This window comes from Emydura macquarii, unplaced genomic scaffold, assembly GCF_026122565.2.
Source record: "Emydura macquarii macquarii isolate MOO-44397 ecotype Brisbane River unplaced genomic scaffold, CSIRO-AGI_Emac_v2 contig_3647, whole genome shotgun sequence".
NCBI lineage: Eukaryota > Metazoa > Chordata > Testudines > Chelidae > Emydura > Emydura macquarii.
The window spans coordinates 132,792-143,408 of record NW_027133784.1 but is presented as its reverse complement, the minus strand read 5'-3'; the positions used below and the strand labels follow the sequence as shown (position 1 = coordinate 143,408).

At 49.9% G+C, this 10,617-nt stretch overlaps 1 protein-coding gene across 4 annotated transcripts in view; it reads left to right on the top strand.

The window, feature by feature from the left end:
- ANKRD11 (ankyrin repeat domain containing 11) overlaps positions 1-6,243 on the top strand; it is a 204,085-nt gene extending 197,842 nt beyond the window's left edge. For 3 of the 4 annotated variants that reach the window (XM_067536732.1, XM_067536731.1, XM_067536733.1), the window contains 4 exons: positions 1,810-1,908; positions 2,022-2,165; positions 3,453-3,545; positions 5,019-6,243. In XM_067536732.1, the coding sequence (XP_067392833.1) occupies positions 1,810-1,908; positions 2,022-2,165; positions 3,453-3,545; positions 5,019-5,204 (522 nt within the window). In that variant the 3' untranslated portion in view covers positions 5,205-6,243. Of the gene's footprint in view, positions 1-1,809; positions 1,909-2,021; positions 2,166-3,039; positions 3,157-3,452; positions 3,546-5,018 lie in introns of all 4 variants that reach the window. The other variant, XR_010917756.1, reaches the window with a different exon arrangement.
- The last annotated feature ends 4,374 nt before the right edge of the window (positions 6,244-10,617 follow it).

Here is a 10,617-nt window from a genome sequence, read left to right as displayed (position 1 = left end):
CTTCTGTCGTATAGTCAGGATGGGACCCCAGCTGTACACCTGGCCAGAGCATGCTTTTGGAACACAGTTAAGATTACAAAATTGAGCCTCGCTGTCGGGAGAGCTGTATTATAAATGGGGTTTGCTGTATTTTTATAGACAAGACTTTTACGCTAAAGACTTGGACCCTTAGAGTGTGTTCATATGAGGCCAATGGATTTGAGAGCCAGAAGGCAAAACTGCTTGTATAAGCAGTATATTAATTAGGTATTGCATCTGTAAGACCGTAACCAGAAGATAGCTACTCTTCACTTCTGCCTTTCATTTGACCAAGGCCCCAGGATGTGACTTGCCAATAGTGGTGACTCTTTGGCAATGGGAATAGGTATTTCTCTGACACGCTCCAGTGATAGAGTTTGCCAGTGCAAGTGCCCCAATAAACTAACGCTTCCAGTCAGGAAATACTGGCTCCCAGTGTCAAGGGGAGGTAGTTCTGGATTCGATTCACATGTTAAATTCCATATCCTGCTGCTGTTAATGGAGAAATGCTGCAGTTGGTGGAACCTTCCTGCCTTCTTTTCTATCCAGAGCAGTGCTGGATTCCATGCCAGTGCGTGAGTTGGGAGGCTTTCGCTTTGCTAGAATAAGCTTTATTGAAATAAAATATTACACTGGGGCCTCCCTTTGAGGAGTGTAAACTGTTTTCCCTTCCTGAAGCACAACACTCAGAGGATGTCGTTGGGAAATCCTCCCACATTCTTACCATTTTGAAAATTGTGGTTATAGTCCTAAATGAACTGGCAGAGGAAGTCTGGCAGCGATCTACCTGCGTCACTAACATAGAATTCTCTCTCCGAGCATGTTTCACTATGAACATGAGAATGAGAACCAAGGGCCTGCTCCTGCAGTGAGCTGCATGCCACCTGCCTGGCACCCTGTTGAAGTCAATGGGGCTCAGCACAGAAGTTCATCTGCATTCATCTTACTGCAGGATCAGGGCCTGAATTAATACATATCTTATCTGCTATGAAATCATGAGCATGATAGGTCATGGGCTCGCCTGTTTGTCCCAAAGAACAGCAGCCACCCAGTTTTCTGCTCTGCAACGCACACTATGCTCGATGAGCAATTATACCCATAGTGTGAACGGGGAAATGGTCTAGGGCTGTAGCTCTGCTCCACATTGGTGTTTTCCCATGCACACTGCAAATCCAAAGCTGTGTTGGAATATGGACACGTTGCACTGTGTGCCGACCACCAGGAGTAGCGACTCTGCTGCCCGACTGTAATGCTTCGCATGTCTATCGTGTTGTTCATCAGAGGATCTTAGAGCGCTTTACAAAGGGTCCTCATGGCGCTCTGGAAGGGTGGGTAGGTTAAAGCATGTGGTGATGGAAGCCCAGACACAAGAGCTGTGCTCACCTCTGCATACTGAACCTCTCTGTTATCCTGGTCTTCATTCCCTCACACTGCCTGGCACAGCTAGCCTGAGGGGATTGTCCTTCACTTCCCATGAGAAGGCTTCTTCCGTTTGTACTCTCGCATGGCTGTACATCAGGTGGTGGGACCTCCATCTCCCTGGCAACTGATGCTTTGGCAACACATCAGCAGCCGAAGGGCAATAATCTGTTAGTTGCACCCAAACCCCAGGGCCCCTGGGTTGCAGCTGAGAGAGCTGGTCCTGCTCCAGAAGGGACCGCAAGCTGCAAAGGAATTTCAGAGGGTGAGCAGCAGCAGCAGCAGCATTAGGAAGACAGCTCCTTGCTGCTCAGAGCGAATCCAGCAAGTGTTCCCATTTGTAACAGTTTGTGCCTCTCTGTGTGTCTGTAGATTGCTCCCCCTCCATCGCTCGCGGAACCCCTGAAGGAACTCTTCAAGCAGCAGGAAGCAGTGAGGGGAAAGCTGCGGCTCCAGCACAGCATAGAGCGGGTAATGGAGACCTGTTGGGGGATTCTGTCTGGGACAAATGGTGCTTAACTTCCTTCCCTTGGGAAATGAAGGGCCCGCCTCACTCACTGGGCTATTTTCGCCTTTTTCCTCAGGAGAAGCTGATTGTTTCATGCGAACAGGAGATCTTACGAGTTCATTGTCGGGCAGCGAGAACCATTGCTAACCAGGCAGTGCCCTTCAGTGCATGCACCATGCTGCTGGACTCCGAGGTCTATAACATGCCTCTAGAAAATCAGGTCAGTGGCCATCTTAAGAGTGGTTAAATCTGTCTCAAAGGTCCATTTGTGCAGCTGCCCACTTGGGCTGTGGTTTTCAGAGTGATGGGTGTAGGGAGACCTTAACGTGCTTCCCACCCAGCTACCTACCACTCCTTTTCCCAACGCACTGGTACAATGGGCATCGGGAGAGCTCACAGCGTGTGCTGCTGTTGATTAATCTGACTCATTTACCAGAGGGTCTGAGCCACGAGTTCAGCCATCCAGTGTGTTTGTGGGGGAAAGAAATGTCTGTGAATGACATACAGGAGCCAGTATTATATGCCTCTTTAAAGGTAGCAAAGACCTCTGGTCTGTCTGCAGGCCTCGAAGCCCCCACTGCCCCTTTGTGAGCGAGCAGAGCCATCTGCAGGTGTGAAAGGTTTATTTCAGTATGTTCCATGCAGCTGTTCTGGGATCTCCAGTCTGGTGGCGCACAGAACAGAAATCTATTAAATGACTTTCTTAGAGAATACTGACTTTGAAAAGCAAAGCTCCACTGCCCAGCCCACAGAGCTGGGCTTTTTTCTTTGATTCCACATAGTGTGGAGCTGGAGAAAACGGAGGATGAAGAACTAGTGCAGAAAATGAGTCAGACTTCAGCAGCTCGTGTTACTGTTCAGCTTCATAAGAATTTAAAATTAGCTGAAGTGGGCTAGAGCGATTACATTAGCACCTCCTGCTGGCCAGAAGCTTTGTAGCTGCACCACTAACTTCCCGTAAAGCTGTCATCTCTGTAGAAAGCACACTGCGGCATTGCAGAAGCTGGTCCCTGTGCAGCAGACAGTGTAGTGGGATTCATTAGTGATCCGGCATATTGATCCATGCATCTGATTTACCTCTCGGCATTTCCCAGGACAAAAAGAAAAAAACATTATGGAAATCTCCATGTAGAAGACATTATGATCTTGGGCACAAGTTCAAGGACTCGGTGAGCTGCAGGTGTTCCGTTCGCAAAGGAAGAACTGAATGAGTTTAGTATGAACAGATTCTCAGCTCCAGCTCCACGTGGGGAAGGCCAGGAGGGGCTTGTGTGTATAGCATCCACCTCTCTGGCTGAAACCTCTAGCAGCGCGCTGTGAAAGCAGCATGGGGCTGCACAGCTCATTAGTCCTCCCTGCTGGTGCACTTCTGGCTACTTCAGGCCCATCACTCTTCTTTCTTCAAGGAGTGTGGTGGGGAATGGAGGCGTCGCACCTGTCCAGTCGGGTGTTGGTTTTGTCGATACGTTTAACAGTGTAATTCCCCTTTGTGCTCTTCCCTGTGCAGGGAGATGAAAACAAATCCGTCAGAGATCGTTTCAATGCCCGCCAGTTCATTTCCTGGTTACAAGATGTGGATGACAAATACGATCGAATGAAGGTGAGAGCTGACTGGCCCTGCTGCTCCTGGGGGATCCCAGTGCTCTGGGGGGCTGCGCAGCATTTCCAGGAGTCAGTAGCAGACGCTGCTAACTCGGTAATCTGGTTGGGATATTTTGTTTGGCATTTTAAAGGTTAATGGGGGGGAGGGTTCCACAGTCGCTCCTGAGACAGTAGTTGCTGCTCCACTCAATCAGTGCAATTCCTTCAGTCACCCAGAAAATCTCTGATAAGGGCAAGGAGTCCCTGCGAGAAAGCGTTGTGAGCAATTCTAAATGGCACAGCTTGCCAGCACCTGTCAGGGTAGTACGGTCACACGTTCCCAGTGCCAGGCCGATAGTGATCACCCTTGTAAGCTAGGTAAGTACAGGCTATCTCAGCTGTTCTACAGAGAGGGAGAATGCGGCAGCTATAACTCGCTCAAGATCACAGCGTTCGGCTGTGGCAAAGTTCCTGGCTCAGACAGTTTCAGGCCAGACAGTTTCTTCTTTTCCAGGCTTTTTGGTCTGCCAGACAATAGCCAACTGCTGTCGGCCGACAGCACGTGATGCAGTCAGCTTGAAAGCCAGGGCAAACTTACTAGGGTAGCAGGAACCCATGCAGCAGGATTCAGTGCTCAGCAGCAGCCTCTATGGCAAATCCCACTCGGGGGTCTCACGCTTTTCAGGTGATGCATGAAGGAATAAGCAGCTAAAACATAAGCTCCTTCACCGCAGGTGAGAGCAGACTTTGGGGCCTCCACTCCTTGCCAGTGAGGCCCACATGAGTGGGTTGCAGCCACTTTCTGTCTGTCCAAGTTACTTCCATGGCCTCCAATAATGTATTATCTGAGCGCTGCACAATCTGTAACATGTTCACCCTGACAACACCCCTTCTCTAAAGCAATGCTATTACTCCATTTCACAGATGGGAACTGAGGCACAGATTTACCCTCGGTCACAGAGACAGAGCAGGGACTTTGACCCAGGTGCAAGACTAGTGCCCTAACCACTTGGCCATCCTTCCTCCCTTCCTTCCTTCATCTTTCATGCAGAGGTGGAGCCCACAGAGGCTACAGGTCCTAGTCCGCAGTGCTCTGCCCGTGTTACCATGTAAAGATGACGGTTGCGAGCCGTGCTGCAGCACTCCTTGGGCTGTGTTCGACCAGCACTTCACACTGGCTGCCTCCAGGGCTAAACATTAAAATAATCTGGCCTGTTATTCTGAGGCCTCATAGCACCTCTGGAGGAATGGAGCCTTCTCAAAATCCTGTTGGACAGACTGTTTTCCACGCACATATTTTCTTTCAACAAGGATCTCCAGTGTCTGCTGTGGAAGCTGTCCTTGGCTGGGAATGCGTCTGTCCAACACGATGGCTGCAGAGTCCATAGCCTGGCTGCCAGAGTGTGATTGCTCAGTTCTGTCAAGTGATTGTCGTCTTCTCTGTTCTCTCCCATTAACCCTCATCTCCGCCTGGCGTTATGTTCTGGGGCAGACGTGCCTGCTCATGCGACAGCAACACGAAGCTGCTGCCTTGAACGCGGTGCAGCGGATGGAGTGGCAGCTGAAGGTGCAGGAGCTGGATCCCGCTGGGCATAAATCCCTCTGTGTGAACGAGGTTCCCTCATTCTATGTGCCAATGGTTGACGTAAATGATGACTTTGTGCTCTTGCCGGCATGACAATACAAAACCAGGAGACATTCTCCCTGAAAACGGGCAAGGGCGGGAGCCCGCCGAGGACGGATGTTCAAGCTCACATTCATCCTTACCACTTGCTGATGAATCCCTGGTCAGAGGAGGAGGAAGCATCTATCGGCAGAAAACAAAACAGTAAGAGAAAAAATTGCACTTTCTTCACAACGTCTCCCTCGCTTCTGGACTGATCACGGCTACGCCAGGCAGCGGGAGTGGGGGAACGCATCTCCTTTCAAACCGGTTGCTGCAGCAGAGGGCGGCCAGCCTGCACGCAGCAGTGAGCATCTGAATGGACTAGGGGGAGAGAGACTGACAGAGGCAGAGAGGAGAAAAGGTTCAAGGACACGAGTGTTTCAAAAGCTGCTGAGCAGGGCCGGCAACCATGCAGTTCATGTACTTGTGAACATGGTGATTTCAAGCTCTTTGTTTTCCATTTGTCTGCAGATCTCCTCTTGGAGAAGCTGCAGAGGAGACGGTTGGTTTTTTATATTTCTCGTTCCATCCTGGTTACATCATAAATTAAAAGCAAAAATGAAAGGAAGCGTTCAGCTTTCCCAGCTGTGGTTCTGGAGGTGCAAACGGCTGCGGCTCCGGACCCAGGACGCCTTCCAAGTCATCACAGAGTAGCTGCTTTTGGAAGAGCGAGGAGGCATTGGCACGTTATGCGCGCGTGACCGGTCTGGTGAGTGTCTACCACAAAAATGGTGACGTAGAGAAAGAACTTTGCCGATCATGTTTTTAATGGAGTAAAATCCATGTGGTTTATATATTTTTTTTTCCCTTTAATCTTGGGCATTTCGTTTCTCTTTCTGAGAACCTAACTTGAAAACACTACAGAGCCAATCCGCATATAGAGAGGAACTGTATCCCGTAAATGCTGTACAGTTTTATATACATTAACAATGTACTTTTGCTGCCTTCTAGATAATTTATTTTGCAACACATTACTGCACAGTTGTAAATAACGTATGTACTGTAACATCACTTTCAGTTATGTGTAAAGAAATAAATTAATGACTTACAATGACCTTTGTGTGTATAGTTCACCCCAGGCAGCACTTCCCCTTTCAAGGAAAAAAATAAGGGCCAAAATGGTGTGCGGTGTTCAGTATTTCAAACCTGTCTCCTGAGATTCAGGCCTTGCAAACAGGAACTCAACCTGCAGTTCGTGTTGTAGAGATCTCCAAGCGTTGACCTCTTATTTTAACACTCCTCCTTGTTTCCTTTTCCCCCTGCCCTTTTGAGTTTAGTGTGAAACCACCCGCCCAGATTCTGAAGATTTGCATCAGCTTTGAAGATGATTGCTTGGGGGGGGAGTGAGAAGAAGGGGGAATCCCACCCTGACACAAGCTAGCTTGGGTCCTAGAGGGAATTAGAAGATGTTACTTGCACGTTTGGGCTGAGAGAGAGAGAGTTTTACCCTGTTTACTCAGTCTGAGCTGCTGTAATCTGGGGAGCCAGAGATTCAGAGCCATATGGCCCAGGGAAGGAGAGGCAGCCCAGCACTTGGGTGGCGCTTGTACCCATTTCTTCATTGTGACCAGACATTCTAGTGTGTTAGTAGTCATTGTGATTTCTGGATAAAGAAGCCAGTTGCTTGTGAGGCATGTATGGAAATAAACCACAGCTGGGAAGGTAACTGTTAGGGTAAGCCATGGCCAAAAGATGCTCTGAGTCCTTCGGCATCCAGCATCACTTCGCTTGCGGGATCCTTTCTGCCCCATTGTTTCTCAGGGGCTGGTGATTGCCCTGCCAGCTGTCAGAGGTGGTGATAAGCACCCGGTGGCCTAGCTGTGATTTTTATATTGAAGCTGAATAGGCAGTTCCATTGACCCAGCACCGCGGCAGTATCCAAATGTCCAGGGGTGCCAGTGGGGCTCTGTTAGCCCTTCCTCTGAGGTTTCAGTTCGATGCGCTCAGCAGAGGGTGTGCTGTGCAGCATGATACACCCATCCTCCTGGAGCATTGCTTACGGTGTGGGCAGGCAGAACTGAGAGGCAGACAGGTTTGGCCATTTGTCACGTGTCAATCTGCCTGAGCTGCTCTTCTGGGTTAGCCAGGACTGAAGTGTCCATGATGCAGCCTTGCTGATCAGGTCGGGAAGGTGACTAATTAGAGAGAGAGAGAGAGAAGGGCCGCACCTCTGCATCCCACAGTGTGTCAGGAGGCCACCTTCTCCAAGTGGCTGGGCAGGCAGATCCCAGCTCTGTCCTCTTCTGCAGGCTTTTTCCTGGTGTTTTGTGCGTTGCACCCTCCTTCAGTCTCTGGCTTTGAGAGCGCGAAAGCTCCTGACTAAGGAGCTGAGCCCGGCAGGAGGCATTACTCCGTTGCATCTTCACATCCTCCTCTGGTTGCAGCCGGCCAGCTGCAGCGTGGAGAGCCCAGGAAAGGCCAGGGGAGGTGACTCAGAAATGAAGCCATTCCAGAGGGGAGGGGGTTCGAGTTGTGTGTTTAAGGAAGGCTTGTCCTGTGGCTCCAGCGCCGCTGGGGTGGGCACTGCGGTGAGCGTTATGAACGAGTTGTTTTGGAGCTCTGGATTTGCACAGCCCCTGCCTCAGGAGGGACTTACAGCTTAGTGAAATTGTAACCAGCCTGGATGCTGGATGTTTCTGCTGCTGTATTGCTAGGTGGTGGCATCAGGGCCCGTTCCAGATCGGATTGTGTCGGCTGACTGTGTGGCTGTCAGTGACGTAATAACGGAGACCATACTTAATCCAGCTGGCAAAGTTCGTATCCAAGCACAGACGTACAGGACAGGACGTGGCTGGAGGCAGGTGCAAAGTGCCTCTTCCATGCCCTCTGGCTTGCTTGCACCGAGGGTCCAGTTTACTCCAAACTGTCCAGGCATGTAGGTGAGCCAGCCAGGCCTGCTTCCTTTGCAGCTGCAGCAACTCGACTACTTCTGGCTGTGCTTTGAAAGTGACCCAGGCAAGATGCTGCTAGAACACACTGGCTCAAATCATTCTGCGTGCAATGAATAGGAAACTTGGGCAGTCACACAGTGTGTGAGTGTGTCCAAATATAGGTGCTCCCTCTTGTGCCCTGATGTGCTGGAGGGGTGCACGGACGCACCTGTCAATTGGTTACTTTGAGGTTTTTTTAAATGTTGCCAGGTGCGTGTGCTGGTTAAAGTCCAACTCAGACACCGTTTAAATTCCTGTTCAGCTTCCCCTCTCCTGGTGCCTGAGCTGCTGTGGAGAAGGGAGACTTGAGGAGGAGGGGTTCCAGCTAATTAAATGTCAGGGTTGTGTCCAGACTTGGCTTCACCTTGCGTGCTCCCCGGCCTCTTTTTTTCTCTGCTGTGCATTTGTGGGTGAGCAACCCACATGGCAAGGCTCTGGAGTCTGGAACTAAGGTTCTCACAGGGCTGTGAGAGCTGGGCTGCGCAAGCCAGATAACGCAGCAGGGTAGGGCAGAGAGCAGCAGGAGGGGCAGCAGACAGTGGGGGAGCAGGGGGAAGTCTGGTATGATATCAGTCCAGTGTTTAGCGTGGATAAGCCAAAGCCCTGCTTGATCCCAGTGGAGGAGCAACAGAAGTTCAGGCACCTCGGGAGCCAGAGAAGCTGCTAAATTGGGCAGTTCCCCTTGCTTAGACACTCTACGTTCCAATTCTCGCTCTGTCAGCCACTGGCTTTTTAAACAGCTGCTGTTATGGAGTGACCTGATTACTTGAGCTGGGAACCACATGGCCTTACAGCCTGCCAGATCGCTGCCCTCCTCCAGGCTGCTCAGAAAAGCCAGTTGAAGCACATTCTTATAAGGTGATTTTTTTTCCACACTAACTTGTTGAATTAGCACCGTCGGCCTGTTGGGGCTGGGATTCCAAATCGCACAGCAAGCCGGAGATTTGGAAAGGCTTACGGAGCCGCTGCTTGGCTGGCGTAACCGCCCTTACAGGCTTACACCAGTGAGGAATGAGGTTTTTGCATGCAAAGCTAATGAGGCGAGTGATTTGTCACAGCAGCTAGTTTCTTCTAACTACATGGAGTTAGTGACTTCAAGAAATACAATCCCTCCCGAGCTCCCTCCCCGAGGCAGTGCAGTGAAATGGACAGGCTGTTCCTGGCGGCGTTGGTACTGCTCTCCATCTTGCCATGGAGCTGTGGTGTGCTGATGGGAGTTTCTGTCCGCCTGTGCTGGGCACTAACCCATCCGGGGTATTCCCGACCCCCTGGACTGAGTGACTGGCGCAATGCACCAGGAGGCTGCTCTGTGCTGTGGAATGTATAGTGGAATGTATTGAGGCCCTACAGGGTGTCCGTATTCGTAACGCCCCGGATGTATTTGGATGGGTTTTTATTTAAACATTGGCTCCTTTGTTTCCAGTGTTTGAGCCCTTTTGCTACTTTCCGCTTCCTTTCAGGGACTGGGCTTTGCCTGATGCTGATTTTCTCCGCTGGTTTTGCCAGCTAAATTTCAGCGCATGCTTTCCAAGCAAGTGGAGGGAATTGATGACAGGCCAGCCAATTCTCCTGCTCTGTGGGCAGGATCCAGGAATGCTTTTCTTTCCCTAGAACACAGGAATGTGGCCACAAATAACACGTATTTGTATTGATTTCAAGCCCTTTTCTTTCGTTCGTTAAATAACCATCAATTAACCTGTATAAGCATGGAGAGACCTTTAATCAGCAATTTAAAGCAACAATAGCAAAAGCATTGTATTCTCTTTGACACCTGTGCTACATGGATTCAAGTCTCAACCGTGTAAATTTCCCTCCTTGTAATGCTTCTATGAGACTGTATATAAATGTAAATATCTCACAGGTCAATTCACACCCTTCTCTTTGTACTAGTCCAACTTGCGTAGTATGTGGGGTAAAACAGCGGCAAGGTTGCGTTGTCTGTAATGTAACAATGTAATTTTTTTTACAATGTAGTTTGTGTACATATTGTTTGGCAGTGCTGGTGCTGCCGTGCCACCGCTCTGCCGTGACACTCCGGTCCTTTAGCTGTACAACTTCCTGCAGAAAGAGACACCGTGAATACAAATGTTATTTTCTACAGTTGCATGTACAGAGATGAGCGCCAGAGAGATGCTGTCCCTCAGAGATAATGTTCGTAAATAAATTTAAAAAAAAAAAAAAAAAGGAAGGCTTGTTTGTGAATTTCTGCCCGTTCATCTTCCCTAGGCAGGGTTTTTTGGTTACTGTTTCGCACCCCTTTGGTGTCAGTCTCCTGGGAGTGCCCAGTGGCTTCTCAGCGTCTGGGGCAGGGACACCATCTGTTTGTACAGCTCCCAGCACAATGGTCCTCTGGGTACTGCTGTAACACAAACAATAGTATAATCATCCCTCCACAGGGTAAAGTCCAGAGCCGTCGCAAGGGCATGCCGGGTTACTGCATCTACACCCTTCAAAGCCTGTATCTCCTCGTAACCCCCCAACTACAGTCTCTTTAA